The 14,275-nt window shown below is 48.2% G+C and overlaps 2 protein-coding genes across 3 annotated transcripts; one reads left to right on the top strand and one right to left on the bottom strand.

Annotated features, from left to right (window-relative positions):
• The first annotated feature begins 1,221 nt into the window (after nucleotides 1–1,221).
• On the top strand, nucleotides 1,222–9,869 carry Nox (NADPH oxidase). The gene is made up of 14 exons (XM_017159408.3): nucleotides 1,222–1,927; nucleotides 3,098–3,192; nucleotides 4,216–4,330; nucleotides 4,394–4,612; nucleotides 5,021–5,171; nucleotides 5,225–5,435; nucleotides 5,494–5,723; nucleotides 6,654–7,881; nucleotides 8,146–8,485; nucleotides 8,561–8,737; nucleotides 8,822–8,932; nucleotides 8,991–9,196; nucleotides 9,254–9,350; nucleotides 9,417–9,869. The coding sequence occupies exons 1-14, from the start codon at nucleotides 1,286–1,288 to the stop codon at nucleotides 9,612–9,614; spliced, it is 4,020 nt and encodes a 1,339-aa protein (XP_017014897.3). The 5' UTR covers nucleotides 1,222–1,285; the 3' UTR covers nucleotides 9,615–9,869.
• On the bottom strand, nucleotides 9,691–14,131 carry LOC108069352 (inhibitor of Bruton tyrosine kinase). Of its 2 annotated transcripts, XR_011417811.1 has the most exons (9): nucleotides 13,869–14,131; nucleotides 13,540–13,805; nucleotides 12,909–13,482; nucleotides 12,727–12,854; nucleotides 12,529–12,672; nucleotides 11,875–12,473; nucleotides 11,005–11,813; nucleotides 9,866–10,946; nucleotides 9,691–9,817 (listed from the first exon to the last, which is right to left on the bottom strand). XR_011417811.1 is itself a non-coding variant. In XM_017159410.3 (8 exons), exons 1-8 carry the CDS (start codon nucleotides 14,034–14,036, stop codon nucleotides 10,065–10,067), a joined length of 3,570 nt encoding a protein of 1,189 aa, XP_017014899.3. In that variant the 5' UTR covers nucleotides 14,037–14,131; the 3' UTR covers nucleotides 9,691–10,064. The 2 variants fall into 2 exon arrangements, 1 of the variants encoding a protein (XP_017014899.3); XM_017159410.3 differs by having other exon boundaries at nucleotides 9,691–10,946.
• Nucleotides 14,132–14,275: the final 144 nt, after the last annotated feature.

The raw sequence follows: 14,275 nt of genomic DNA, 5'->3' as shown, positions 1-14,275 counted from the left end.
GAGTTGGGGATGGGGAGGTAGTTCAACGACTCGATAACAATAAGTTGTTGAAAGTATCCGAGATCCAGCGGGTGGGGAAGTGTTGGCCCGACCTTGGGCCGGATTGACCGCTTAGAGCTCGAGATCTAGAGATCTAGAGATCTCGAATTTGAATTGGCCAAATTGAAAAGTGGCTGACTACGTCGGACCCATCACGCACTCACTTCCTGGCCAGCTGGCGTGACCCATTGCCATTGACCCATTATGCCAAAAGCCCATCCAAAACCCAGTTCCAAACCCAATTCCGATTGCAGCTCGTAACAAAGGCGACGGTATGTGCCGTGCACTCTGGGCCGGGAATTCGGAAATAGACACGTTCGACTGCTCCGGCACATAAACAAGTTTGATTGTTACGAAACACGGGCATTGAAATTAAAAAATGAAGACGTCGCCGCGACACCTGAATTATTTGCAGCCCTTATCGAATAAGTACACACAAGCCCCGGGTATGAGTCGCAAAAACCAAATTAGAATATCGAGAATATCAGGAGCACACACACACGCAATCATCGCGTTCGCAGCAATCATCGATCGTAGCAGCCATTTTATGAGTCGGATGCAGATACTCAGTTTTAGATACCCAGATACAAAGTAACACACTCGTATATTTTTGCGCTGGGACATTGCATGTCCATTCTAAAACTCGCTGGCTGGCAGAAGCCTGAAATATTGAACCGATATTGGGCAAACGCGTTTTCCAAAGCGTCGAGTGTCGAGCGATCGGCTCAGTCGCAGTCGCAGTCCGATTCCCGCTCACCCATACCAATACTAATACCCATACCAGCGACCATATAGCTATAGCGCTCCGATCCGATTCGATCCGAGGCCCTCACCTCACCTGCCTGGCTTTCGCTTTCAGTTGCTGCTCGCCGCTGCCGCCGATTGGTGTTGCTTCTTACCTGAGTCGCGTCGTGTTGCCGCTGTGTTGTCGTCGTGTTGCCGTCGTACCGCCGTCGTGTTGCCGCTGTGCTTAAACCTCCGACGCAAGGATAATACCCGCTAATAACTTGGCTGAACTTGAGTTGCAAGTTGGTGTCGTTAAGTGGCTGCTTTATCGTCATATTGCTGTTGTACTTAACACCCAAACGCGAGGATTATAGGGATAGGAATAATATTGCTGGAGTTTTTAAGTGGGTGTTACTTTTTAAGCAAATCCAATCCAAGTATAATATACTACCACCCCTCCTCTGGCATGTGGTGGTGCTGAGTGTCAAGTGTTCCTAGTGATTCCCCTTTTAAACCCAACATGGACACGGAACAGGAGTCCAACAACCATCGCGGTTCGGTCTCCTCCAGCCGCTCCCTGGAGATACCCGCCACGCCCTCGCGTTCGCCCAAGAAAGTGTCCTTCTCCGACGAGCTGCCCCAGTCCCAAACTCCTGCCCAGCAGCCCATCCAGCAGCCAGCTCCCACGGTTGTGAGTCACGTGCTCCAGCAGGCTGCCCAGTATCTCGAGAGATTGCATGGCGCACGCGACTCCCCAGCCGAGGAGACGGAGGAGGAAGTGCAGCCAGTGGTAGGAAGTGATAGTGGTAGAAGTGATAACAGTGAAGCTGCCATTCTCGACCTGGAGGCAGTGGATCCAAGTGCTGATGAACCGCCGGCAATTGTGGCCAGCTCGCCGAGTATTCTAGTTGCCAGCGGTGTTGGCAAGCAGGAAGCGATTGCCAGTGCAAATGGAAATGGGAATGGAAATCCGAATCAGCGGCAATCAAATTTGTACATGGAACGATACAACCTCAATTTAGATAAGAACTGCAGCTCCATGGAGCTGGAGGCGCGCCGGGAGAAGCAGCGCTGGCTGCTCATATCCGAGTGCAGTGCTCTTTTCGACGAGGGCGAGGGCAAACACACAAGGGAGGCCTTCCGCAAGCTCTTCCTGGATGAGGTGAGTCCTTGCTGGAAGGAAAAAAGTCCTCAAATTAAGAAAACGGAACTTTTAAAAGAGTGTGATTCAATATTTGAGTGGTTATACTTCAAGATGAAAGTGATATTTGGTTCTCCTATCTCTAAACTTAATAATCAAATTAAAATAAAATGGTGTAATACCGCGGTGAAAGCTATAAATTTAGTTCCGATCAGTTATTTATGTTCTGTTGATGCAGGACTAAGAAAAAAACCCATTAACTTGTTAAAAACAAGTCATGAAAACTAAACTTTAAAGAGATCAAGAGTTATTTAATATGTTAGTGGAGGATCTTCAAGTGATATTTGTTTCACCTAATTCCCATCTTAATACTTAAATAAAATTCAAAACGTTGTAATACCGCGATGAAAGCCATAAATTTAGTTCCGATCGGTTATTTATGTTCTGTTGATGCGGCATTAAAAACAATCTAGTTTCTTGCGATTCGCCGTAAATTACATCATCAAATTGATCCAAATAAATGGGAATGGTAATGGATATGGGTCTCCAGACCGCCTGACCTTGTGCCACTTATTCTGTGGTCCTTTACCCGATCGCTGGTCGAACGTAAAACCCGTTTGGTTGATGGGCTCATTTTTTTTTTTGCCTACAGGCTGGTGTTTATTTTGTTTCGCCGGAGCAACCGCGAGTATTTTGTCTTTATGGGCCTTCCGAAAGCCGTTTAACCAGTCAGGGCTCATCCGTTAAATATGCACATTTTTCATCATCGCCGGGAGATCGAATCGGTTGGGTTTGGGACGGGAGATCGCCGACTGTGACCAAATGCAAAAGACGATGCGCTTCGATCTTCCATTCGATTTGCAGACAATGCTGGGCGCTCATGATCGTGCGATCGAATGCGATTAAAATATTAATAAGCGGCTAATTTATGCCATTCGTCTTCATCACTGCCGCATACTTAAAGTTCGAATCGTGGGACCAGAACCCTCTTGATTATGCTCATTACGTGGGTCAGCTCTGTGTAAACACTCGAAGTAGCCGCGCCGTATATATAAATCTTCGATTGCGGGGCATAAACAAATGCTTCTCCAAACAATGCGAGCGTAAATTAATTAACACTTGAACACTGAAACGGAGACGCATAAATTCAGCGCTTTACAACTTGTTTTTTTCGGTCTTGCTTGCTTACAGGAATTCCAGCAGAAGCTCTTCCAGCTGTTTGATCTCGAGCGGAATGGCTATCTCCTGCAAGATCGCTGGATCGAGCACCTCAAGGGTCGGCTAACGTAAGTGTGGGTTGATCGAGGAGGTTCCTCCTTTGGTTCCCTTGCTCCTCAGAGATTGCTGCTGCTGGTGCCAAAACAATTAGCTCGCCTAGGAAAAAAGAAGCCATCCGATCCAGTCCGATCCACTTGGATCCACACACGCACCTGGCTGACTAGCTGGCGTGCTCCAGGCATTCCAGCTGCGCCGACCAGAAGCCCCTGTCCATATCCCAGATGCCAGATGCCAGCTCCGTTCCCAGACGATGTCCGTTGCCCATGGCGATGCTATCTGCGTGTGTTAACATATACAACAGCTAACATAGTCCGCGTGCCTCGACAGTTGCCTCTAAAGTTGGCTCTCTGGATTGGAACTGCAGCCAGAAACTGTCATTGCCTGCCTGTCGTAATGAAGTCATTCAAATACAAATATAGTGCGAGCAGCAGCGATATCTGGGGATGCGGGATGGGGATCGGGATAGGGAGTTCGGGTATCGCGTGCACAGGAAAAAATACAAATGAAACCGATATCATACCACTGACACATATTTATACAGCTCGAAAACAATTAAAATCTCTGTACAACTTGATCAAAGCCAATAACATCATTCGGGCATTGTAAATGTATTTCTCTTTGAACGTAAACACTAATCAAAATTATTTGGCATTCGACTGCCAAGTGCTGATGGAGTACATATGTAAATCAGCAAATGGAATCAGCAAAGATAAAGATGGATGCCAGTGGAAAACAGGCTATTAAAATTCGAGTTCCAGTTTTTAAGAAATATTTTCGATAATATCTTGTTCAACTTCATAAATCTGTTTTATATTGTTCTTATCAATGAAAGCATTAATTATTTCAAAATAAATTTCAAGATTAATGCGTGTAAATCGGATGACTAACTTTAAATACAATCGGTTGATTTTCGGAATATCGTTGGGTAAACATAAGCCCAAATGTTTTTCTGTGTAGCAATACCAAGAGCGGTGGGAGTACCTATAATGGGTATCGTTAAATTGGCGTGTGTATATCTTGGCCTCTTTCAGCGACGATCGCCAGATGGACTTCGCCGAACAGATCGAATCGGTGGCCTATGTGATCTGCGGTGAAAACAAGAGGGTTAGCTTCAAGAACTTCCGCGATATCTGGCACACAAGGGGGGTAAGTACTTACTAACTATTAGAAAAAGGTCCCCTTAATCCACTTCCTTAAATAATTCTTTAGGTCCTCGATAAACTGTACCGCCTGATAGAGGTAGATGGCAGCAACTTGGTATCCACCAACCAAGTGATGGAGTTCATCTCTCACCTCACGAATTCCCGACCAAGGACCGGATTCGACAAGAGCTCGCTGGCCCGCCTGGAACAGCTCTTCCGCACAACCGTGGGAAACGAGCAGGAGATTCGAAGGGAGGAGTTCCAGAAGATCGTCACCTCAAAAAATGTGAGTTCCTACAATGAGTCAGAAAATGCAATGAACAATAGAATTTTACAAGTAATTTCTCACCAATGGATGGTTTTTGCTCAAAAGCGTTTTTCTTATAAATTACTTTGATCTTCGGGGCTGACAAAATATAAGTAATGATATGAAAAATATTAATTTGTACATTTTATGACAATGGCAATTAAGTTTTTACAAGTTTTTTTGGCTGAGATACATTTTTATTAATTAGCATTATCATTAGATTTCTTAGTTAAACTAATCTGACATTTATCTTTACAATTTTTTTTATTAAAAAAGTATTATAAAAATATTATAAGTTTCTAGGTTTTAATTACTTAATAAAGTCATGGACGCCTTTCCTAAAAGAAGTAATAGATCTCTTGTATAATTATTTAACCTCTTTTTTAGCCTTTCTTCACGGAGCGCGTCTTTCAAATCTTCGACAAGGACAACTCAGGCTCCATTTCCCTGCAGGAGTTCATCGATGCGATACACCAGTTTTCTGGTCAGTCAGCCGATGATAAGATCCGCTTTCTGTTCAAAGTCTACGATATAGATGGTAAGCTGATGTATACAACATGATTCCAAAGCTTCATTCCTTATATTTACCAGGTGACGGACTTATCCAGCACAAGGAGCTGCACGATGTCATACGACATTGCATCAAGGAGAACGGAATGGAGTTCTCCGAGGACCAGATCGAGGACCTCACGAGCGCCATGTTCGAGGATGCCGATCCGCACAACAGCGGTGAAATCACCTACGAGGCGCTGAAGAACCAACTCCATAAGCACGGCGGACTCCTGGAAAACCTCAGCATAACGTGAGAAGTGAAGAAGAAAGTGATTTGAAAAAATACTGATTTTAATTCTAATTCGTAGGATCGATCGTTGGTTGGTGCCCATTGCAGAGGATCGACAGGCGGGAGGAGCTGCAAAGGGGGCATTTTGGAACACCCTGCCCCATCAGTTCTCGCTGGCCTACATGAAAAATAACCAGGTCTTCGTCACGTACCTCTTCTTTTACATAACCGTCAACCTGTGCCTCTTCATTTCCCGTGCTATTCAGTATCGTGCCAGCAATGGATTTGTTATAATAGCCAGAGCTTGTGGTGAGTAGTCGTCATGCTGTAATAGATAGCTCCAGAATATAAAATGCACATAATTATATTACGTTTATTTAAAACTAGTAATCGTAGAAGTAACAAGAGAGAACGCTATATTCGGGTTGTTGTCCCGACTATCTAATACCCGTCACTCAGCTGTGTCGGGTTGGTGTCCCGACTAATAATCGTAACTCAGCTAAAGGGAGTGCGAGGGAGATAGATATATAATTTTTGATTGCGTATAACTTTTTAATGAATGGTCAGATTTGAAAAATGTCTTCTACATTTCGATAGGTATAAATATACACAACAAAATTGCATTTATACTTCTCGGAAATCTTCTCGGAAAGATGTGGGCGCAGGAACCATTTTAAAATCGTTAGTGGGCGATTGTGGGCGTTAGAGGGGGCGTGGTGCTCGGCTAAAATAAACTTGCGCTGCGTAGGAAGCCAAAGAATATGTGTGGGAAATCTCAACCTTCTAGCTTTTGTAGTTTCCGAGATCTCAGCGTTCATACAGACAGACAGACGGACAGACGGACAAACGGACATGGCTAGATCGACTCGCCTAGTGCCCCTGATCAAGAATATATATATTTTATGGGGTCGGAAACGCTTCCTTCTAGTTGTTACATACTTTTGCACGAATCTAGTATACCCTTTTACTCTACGAGTAACGGGTATAAAAATTCACTGGTTATATAAGCTTGAACCGTGAAGAAAGCCATTTATGGGAAGCCATAGAGAAAGTAATAGTTCATGTTTTAATAGCGTAATAAAAGTTTGAAATTGAGTAAAGTAGTTGGAAGAGGTAGCTAGTATAGGCTTTTTTATTAGGGATCCTAGGGAGAAAAAATATAAAACTAATTAAATTTCTTCATCGTGACTCATTCCGAATCTTTACGAGCGTTTAATCAATTATATTTTCTACCCCAAGGACAATGCCTGAACTTCAACTGCGCCTGGGTCCTGGTGCTGATGCTGCGGCACTCGCTGACTTACCTGAGAGGACGTGGCCTGTCCTCGTACCTCCCACTGGATCACCACGTCTACCTGCACAAGCTCACCGGCATCACAATCTCCGTGCTGAGCTTGATACACACGATCATGCACCTGTTCAACTTCTCGATCATCGTTATCAACGATCCGAACATTAACGCAGGACATTACACCATCGGCGAGTGGCTGCTCACGGATCGTCCTGGATTGTTTGGCCTGATCCCAGGATGTGCCAATCCCACGGGCGTGGCTCTGCTGGCCATCCTGATGGTGATGTTCGTGTGCTCACAGCCCTTCGTGCGGCGCAAGGGCAGCTTCGAGGTCTTCTACTGGACGCATCTGCTGTACGTGCCCTTCTGGGTGCTGTGCCTCTTCCACGGGCCCAACTTCTGGAAGTGGTTCCTGCTGCCGGGCCTGGTTTACATAGTCGAGCGGGCCCTGCGCTTCATTTGGATGAGAGGAGAGCACGGCAAGACGTACATCAGTTCGGGTTTGCTTCTGCCCTCGAAGGTGGTGCATCTGGTGATCAAGCGACCGCATCACTTTAACTTCCGACCCGGAGACTATGTCTTTGTGAACATCCCGGCCATTGCCAATTACGAGTGGCATCCGTTCACCATCAGTTCGGCGCCCGAGCAGGAGGACTACATGTGGTTGCACATACGCACAGTGGGCGAGTGGACCAACCGCCTGTATCGCTACTTCGAGCGGGAGCAGCAGAAGATCCAGCAAGGCGGCTCCTCGCAGGAGATTCCCCAGCACATGCACGCGATTCCCACGCCGAGCTTTATGCTACTCAACGAAGCTCGCAACCCTGCGTTGGCCGGCGAAAGATCTGCCACACCGCAAACGGACTTTCTGGCCAGGAATCTGGCTGTTCAGGCTGTGCCGCCAGTACGTCCGCCTCGCCAGAATCGCAAACTTACTGCTGGAGCCTCTGGGGATCCCCCAGTAACTGGGGTCAATCGCATACGCAGCATCAAGAAGAGCCTGCAGCGCACCTTCTCCCGGAAGGAGACGGTGGATCCCAAGAAGGGCATTCCCAATGGAGCCTTTGTCGGCGACAGCGAACGGGAGGAGTCCAACTTGAAGCAGAGGCCACTGGAGAAGAGCATCTCCCTGCCGGACATCAGTGTGAAGAGCAAAAAGCGCAGTCGCCTCAAGGCGTAAGTATTTCCCACCGGGAAGGTGGTTCTTAGAGTGTTGGAAATCCTGTTCCTTTTAGCAGGCAAGGGTGTAGGGAAAAGGCAAATTCCTGTGGAAAACCATCTAGAAACCTCATTCACCCCTCACTTTTTTGTTATTTTAAAACCAGAGATGGAAGAAATGCAAGGGGTGGATAAGGTTTTGTCCCTTCCGCTTGTATGGAGAAAATCATGAGAATATTATATTTTCCAGAGTAGAAAGTCACAATTCTCCTCTCTCCACAGCCTGCGAGCTCTGGGTCGCTCCGAATCCGAGTCTGCCTTCGATGAGAAGCGGGTGCGTCGGGCCAGGAACAACAGCGTGGGATTGGCTTACCTCAGTCCGCAGAACAAGTCGCTGGCGCAGAGTTTCCGCTACATGCGCACCAAGCCCACGATCATCGCCTTCAAGACGCCCAGCATGGAGGAGCGGGAGCATCAGTTGGCTGGCGGAGGAGAAGCCAATGGAGCAAGTCCGGCCAGCCGGGCAGAGCAGGGTCAACTGGGTGCCAAGAGTGATTCAGTGGACAAGCTGCAGGTGGCCAGACTCAGTTTGGCCGCCGAGGTGGCCTCCAAGCCACTGGAGGTAAGTAGCCGGGTGCCGGAGCTCCCAACTAACCTCCCATTTACTAATTGCATAATTAATTGATTCGAACCGAAGGACCAAACACAAACGGGATCGGGCAGAAAGTCCATTCTGCGACGTCCCACTTTCCTGCGCTCCCTGTCCACCTCCATAAATAACCGAGCGGGCGGAGGCGGAGGCGGTGGCGGATCAACTGGTAGCTCCACAACTAACAGCGGTGGCAAAGTCACACTCGATGCGGGAGTCATGGAGGTGCGGGCTACACCAACACACACACCACTAAAGCCAAACCCACTAACCCTAATCGTAATGTTAAATCTGTGGTCCTTCTTCCAGATCTTCATCGACGGTCCGTACGGAGCGCCCTCGAGTCACATCTTTGGAGCTCAGCATGCTGTGCTGATTGGCACGGGCATTGGAGTCACACCGTTTGCCTCCATCCTGCAGGTAATTTTTTGAATCCTGTGCAATCCGTTAACCAATCTAATGATATAATCCATAAAAGTCTATAATGCATCGTTACTGGAAGGCCCGGCACAGCTGTCCGCGATGCCAGTTCGAATGGGCCAGCGAGATACCCAAGTCTGTGATGAATCTGCGCAAGGTGGACTTCTTTTGGATCAACAGGGATCAGAGGTCCTTTGAGTGGTTCGTCAATCTGCTGTCCCAACTGGAGATCGAGCAGGCCGAGCTGGGCGGAGCCATGGAGCGGTGAGTTCAACTGGAAGCATCGTTTGGGTTAAGGTTATCCAATGGTCTTGTCTTCAGCTTCCTGGACATGCACATGTACATAACGAGTGCCCTGCAAAGAACCGACATGAAGGCAGTGGGTCTTCAACTGGCCTTGGATTTGCTGCACGAGAAGGTGAGCATTCAAAACGGGTCTAAAATTAATCTATTAAATAACCACTGAATTATATTATCCTTACAGGGCAAGCGGGATCTGATTACGGGCCTGAAAACCCGCACCAATGCAGGGAGACCCAACTGGGATAAGGTGTTCAAGCAGCTGCAGGCCCAGCAAAAGGGCAAGGTCACCGTCTTCTACTGCGGCCCACCGCAGTTGGCCAAAACGCTGAGATACAAGTGCGACCAGTACGGATTTGCCTTTCGTAAGGAGTGCTTCTGAACAAGTCACATCCACATCACTCTCCTCCACTCCACGCCACCATCCATCTCCTCGACCACTGTCATCGTTCATCGTGTTCTCATTTGCATAAGCAACGGGTTTATTTCGGGTTCGGTTCGGTTTAGCTTAGCTTAGATGGCTATTTATTCGTCACTTGTCTTGTTGCCTCATTGTCGAGTGTCTTCCCCACAGCTTGTAAATATCTATATCTATATGTATAATCTATGTGCTCATGCAATAAAGTTTGTTACCCAATGTGCCGTCCAATTCCCGATTGCATCTGGTTCAGAACGAGTACATCGTGAGCTTCTTTGCAGGCGGCTCCGAGTTCTACATTTGATGCCCCGGTCGCAGAAAACTTACAACTCGGACACTCTAATAAAAACATAAACTAAAAGACAAACACACTCCAAGCTACTAAGCTACCTGAGGGATGCTCTATATACCAATTTACTGCCTCAGCCAGGTGCTAAAGTTGATGTCACTGGGCCTGGACATGCGGGCAATAGTTATAGTCTCGTCATCAATGTTGTCCACGTTGTAGAACTCCCTCAGCTCGGCAATGGCAGTCTCCTCGATCTGTGTGTGAACCAAGGATTTGTTTCTCATGCGCTCGTAGGATTCCCTCTGTCTTCTCTCATCGGCCAGGATGCGGGAGAAGCTCTGCCCGTGCTCCGTGGCTGCGGTGGAGGAGGCTGCCTGTCCCCTCATCATATTGGCAAACGAAGTCGGATCCGAACTGCCGCCAGTGGTCGGGGAGGTGAACGAGTCATTGAACGAACCCGATGGAGTGGCTGCTACTCCCCAGGCATTCGGCACGGCCACTGGAGTGGAGGATTGCTCCACCAGGGCTGGGTTATTGGCCCGCCAATTCTTCGATTCGGAGGAGAGACGCTTCCGCTGCTTCTGCGAAAGTTTCTGCGACTGGGGCGTCAGGGCGCTAAAGTCCAGGTTGTAACTCTTGCTCAGCGGAGTGGTGGGTTCCGTTTCGGAGGAGTTTGGCGGAGGTGTCTGCTCCTTCTGGGGCTTCCTTTCAATGGGAATCAGTTCAGGAGTCGGTGGCTCTTCCTGCTTCAGTGTATTGTTCACTTTAAGACCAGTCTCAGCCTGTTTCCGCTTCTGATCCTTCTTGTCCACTACGCGAGACCAGTTCTTCACCTCGCTGCGAGCACTTTCCTGGGGCGATGAAGGCACCTCTGACCCTGGAGTCGATTCGCTGACGCTCAGAGATCTCATCATACTGGATATGGCCTGCTGTTCATACTGGTGGCGAGCTCCCTGCTTCCGCAAATCTTTCTGCTTGTGCTTAGCCGCCTGCTTGAGCTGTGATTCCTAAGAAAAATAAATTCACATTAGTTATAATTCAATGATAGAACAGGTAAGCACCAACAGCATCCATTCTGTAATCTAAATCCACCTCACAACCGTCAACGAAACTGAGCAATAGCTCATCTTCTATAGCCTCTGAAAAGGGAGTGATTTGCCGGTAGTCGAACACCCTTTTAAACATGTTACGATAGTGCTCATTTAGGCATTTTAGCGTCTCCCCGTCGCACTGCTCAATGCTGCGATAGCAAAGCACTCTCGACAGGTTTTGGCAAATGAAGTCCATGCAGCCCTTCTGCAGCAGTTTGCAGTTGTACATGGCTGCAAACTCGAGCATCTCTCCGCACTTTCGTATGCTAATCTTGTCCAGGATAAGCGACTCGCAGACGTTCTGCAGGGACTCAATGAAGTACTGGTCGCATATGGTGATCATATTGTAGAGGAAGGTCTCCAGGTAACCCTGCTTGCAGAAGGTCTCGGTTTCCAGGCTGTACAGATAGTCCAGAACCGGCTCCATATACTCCGCGGTAACTCCCTCCATGGTGACAGACGAACGTTCCGACCACGAGTGCATGAACATCATCTCGAAGTACTCTAACCGTGCCACCAACATGCATTTATGAGCCTCCAGCACTATTCCGTCCTCGCACACAATCCTCACGTCGTAGAGCTCCGGATAATCGGAGCGATATAAGCGACTAAAACGCTGGCGGGCATTGGGCAGTGGGAATTGATGGTCACGCACGTAGCTCTGCACGTACTTGGCCAGCTCGACTAGTTGAAACTTCTCCAGATGCGGCAGGAACATCTCACAGGTTCGCGTTCGGTGTTGAGGATTGGCGGGCCCCAGACTCTGCTGGATACAGTCGATATCTAAATAAGAAATTAAATCGGTCATCTACAGGAATTTGACTAAGTACAACTATTAGTTTACCATCCTCTGTTGGCCAGTAACACGTGTAAATGTACTTCAGAATCAATTCAAACATCTTCCCCGTTAAATGCTCCAAATTGAGATAGATATCCTTGTCCAGATAACAGCGTATGAGTTCCCTGAGACCTGGTGCTCGACTATAAATGATAAACTTGTGGGCCGCGAACTTCTCGCCATCCACATGGAACACCACATCGTGGACAGCATCACAGTCGCTGGTCTCGTGCAGGAGCTTCTTGAAGCTGTGCTCCCTGCGCGGCAGTGTGGGCTTCCGGAAGTACTTGGTATGCGACTCCTGCAGAACGGCAAAGGAGGAGAAGCCTTCATCGCAAAATATGTCGCTGGCTCGATCGATGTTCGGCACACGCTGCAGCTCGATGCGGATCACATGCTCCCGGGAGATTTCAGTTTTGTTCTGATCGTTGTCCTGCCAGTTGTCCAGGTTGCCGCGGGACTTTTCCTGCAGTCCTGCAGAAGGCAGGGCGATCTGATTGCACTTGCCCCGATAAACGCAGCCATCGCCGGAGAGCACCATCACCTGATTGCACTTGTAGAGGATTTTCTTGATTTGTGGCAGGCGGATGGGTGAAAAGTTACATCTGCAAGGGGAGTACATAGAGATTAAGAGGCTTTTGGCTGATTTAAATGCTTTACCTGTAAAATTGCTGAGTGTTCTCGTACCATAAATACACCACATTCGTTTCGGTGAGCATTAAAAGCTTCAAAGCTGCCGCAGAGCCTTTGGTGGAGTTCTTTAGGTTGCCACCCATCACCGAAATGCTCTTGAGATCTTCGTAGCTGATGGATATCATATTTGTAACGTACAACTCCATTATATGAAAGCAAACTCACTTGGGCGTCTTAATGTATCTAGTTTTATCCGCATAGTAAAGAGTAATCATCTTCTCTTCGCTGTAAATTACCGTGGCTGCATTGTTGGCCTCCACAAAACGGATTGTAGTCTTGGCAGGCAGCTTGATCTGCAGAAAAGACCTTTAGGGAATATACCCCCTATATATATAGTAATAACTCACCAGTGTGGGCACCGCAATGCTCGGCGTGTTGGCACTGATGCCAAACTGTCCCTGATTGGCCCCCCAGACGTAAACACACCTGCTGCCGTAGGCGATCGAGTGCTGATCGCAGGCGATCACGCGCACCAGATCGCTGGCACCTTTGTCACGCAAGGCGACCACTTCCTTGAACTGGGCGAGCTGCTCGCCGGCATCACGCACTCCCAGCTGATGGTCTGTGTTAATGCCGCAGGCGAAGACCAGCGAGCGATTCGTGAGCACCAGGGAGTGCTGGCGGGACACGCTGATGTGCCGTATGGAGTCGTCGCCCAGTTTGGACGATACCTTCACTCGTTTGGGCGCTGGCAGGCTGTTTTCCTGTCCGATGCCCAGGCGACCGCCCTTGCCATGACCCACGGCATACAGGTGACCCTTCTTGTCGCAGAACAGACTGTGGTAGGCGCCAAGGGCCACCTGTTCCAGCCAAAGATTGGACTTGCGGAAGAAGTCCACCGCCTGCGGGGCATTGGTGTTCTGCTCGTTGCCAATGCCCAGGTTGTAGTTCTTGTTGGAGCCCCAGACCAGGACATCGTTTCTAGTAATCAGGGGAGTAAGTATGAGGAAAATCAAACGCTTCCTGCTCTCCACTCACTGGGAATCCGTGGCGAAGTCTTCGTCATCGCACTTCCGGCAGATGGCCTGCAGCGGGCACCTGGTGTCCTCGTCCAGGAGCTCCAAGCTGGCTCCGTAGCGCAGCAGCAGCACGGCGCAGTCTATGGAACCGTAGTAAAGGGCTCTGTGCAAAGGACTACTGCCCGATTCGTAGTCCTGGCCATTAATGTAGGCCCCATGGTTGAGGAGCCACTCCAGAATCTCGTAGCGCGCCGTGGAGGCGGCCATGTGCACCGCCGATCGGCCCTAGGAATACATATGTATTATGTATACCTCTAAGATTAAAGTTCTTCCTATTTCACCACCCACCAGGTCGTCTAGAATATTGGCGAAATTTCCGCACGTCTTGAAAATAAAAGCCGCCAGCTTCTGGTGGTCAATGGAGCGCTTCGTCAGCGCGGCGGTGATGGAGTTCCCATGCTGGCGGTGTCTGCACTTCGTGGTGCAATCGTATTCCTGGCTCCTGGCGGCTGACATCGGATATTTTATAAATAAACGCCGGGATCAACCTTTTTACGTGGATTATTTTGTTTTGTTTTTGCTCGCAAGGGAGTGTGACCAGGTGGTGAAAAGCGGTCGCAACCTAACCGGAAAAACTCGACTAAAAAAAAAAAATTCAATTTAAAATTAAAAAAATTTACCCAGTTTCAAATAATTAGAAAAAAATAGAAAATAATATTTAGAAAAAAATCTAAAGATTTTTCTCAAGTTTGCCA

This window comes from Drosophila takahashii, chromosome 2R (assembly GCF_030179915.1).
Source record: "Drosophila takahashii strain IR98-3 E-12201 chromosome 2R, DtakHiC1v2, whole genome shotgun sequence".
NCBI classification, from domain to species: domain Eukaryota; kingdom Metazoa; phylum Arthropoda; class Insecta; order Diptera; family Drosophilidae; genus Drosophila; species Drosophila takahashii.
Note: the sequence above shows the minus strand (reverse complement) of the source record. Positions and strands in the feature narration are given on the sequence as shown.

Coding starts and splice junctions, on each gene's coding strand:
- Nox (XM_017159408.3), top strand. CDS start 1,286: ATGGACACGGAACAGGAGTCCAACAACCATCGCGGTTCGGTCTCCTCC. Junction 3,193..4,215: donor CACCTCAAGGGTCGGCTAAC/GTAAGTGTGGGT, acceptor GGCCTCTTTCAG/CGACGATCGCCAGATGGACT. Junction 5,436..5,493: donor CTGGAAAACCTCAGCATAAC/GTGAGAAGTGAA, acceptor TCTAATTCGTAG/GATCGATCGTTGGTTGGTGC.
- LOC108069352 (XM_017159410.3), bottom strand. CDS start 14,036: ATGTCAGCCGCCAGGAGCCAGGAATACGATTGCACCACGAAGTGCAGA. Junction 12,855..12,908: donor GCATTGCGGTGCCCACACTG/GTGAGTTATTAC, acceptor TCTTTTCTGCAG/ATCAAGCTGCCTGCCAAGAC. Junction 11,814..11,874: donor TTACTGGCCAACAGAGGATG/GTAAACTAATAG, acceptor TTTCTTATTTAG/ATATCGACTGTATCCAGCAG.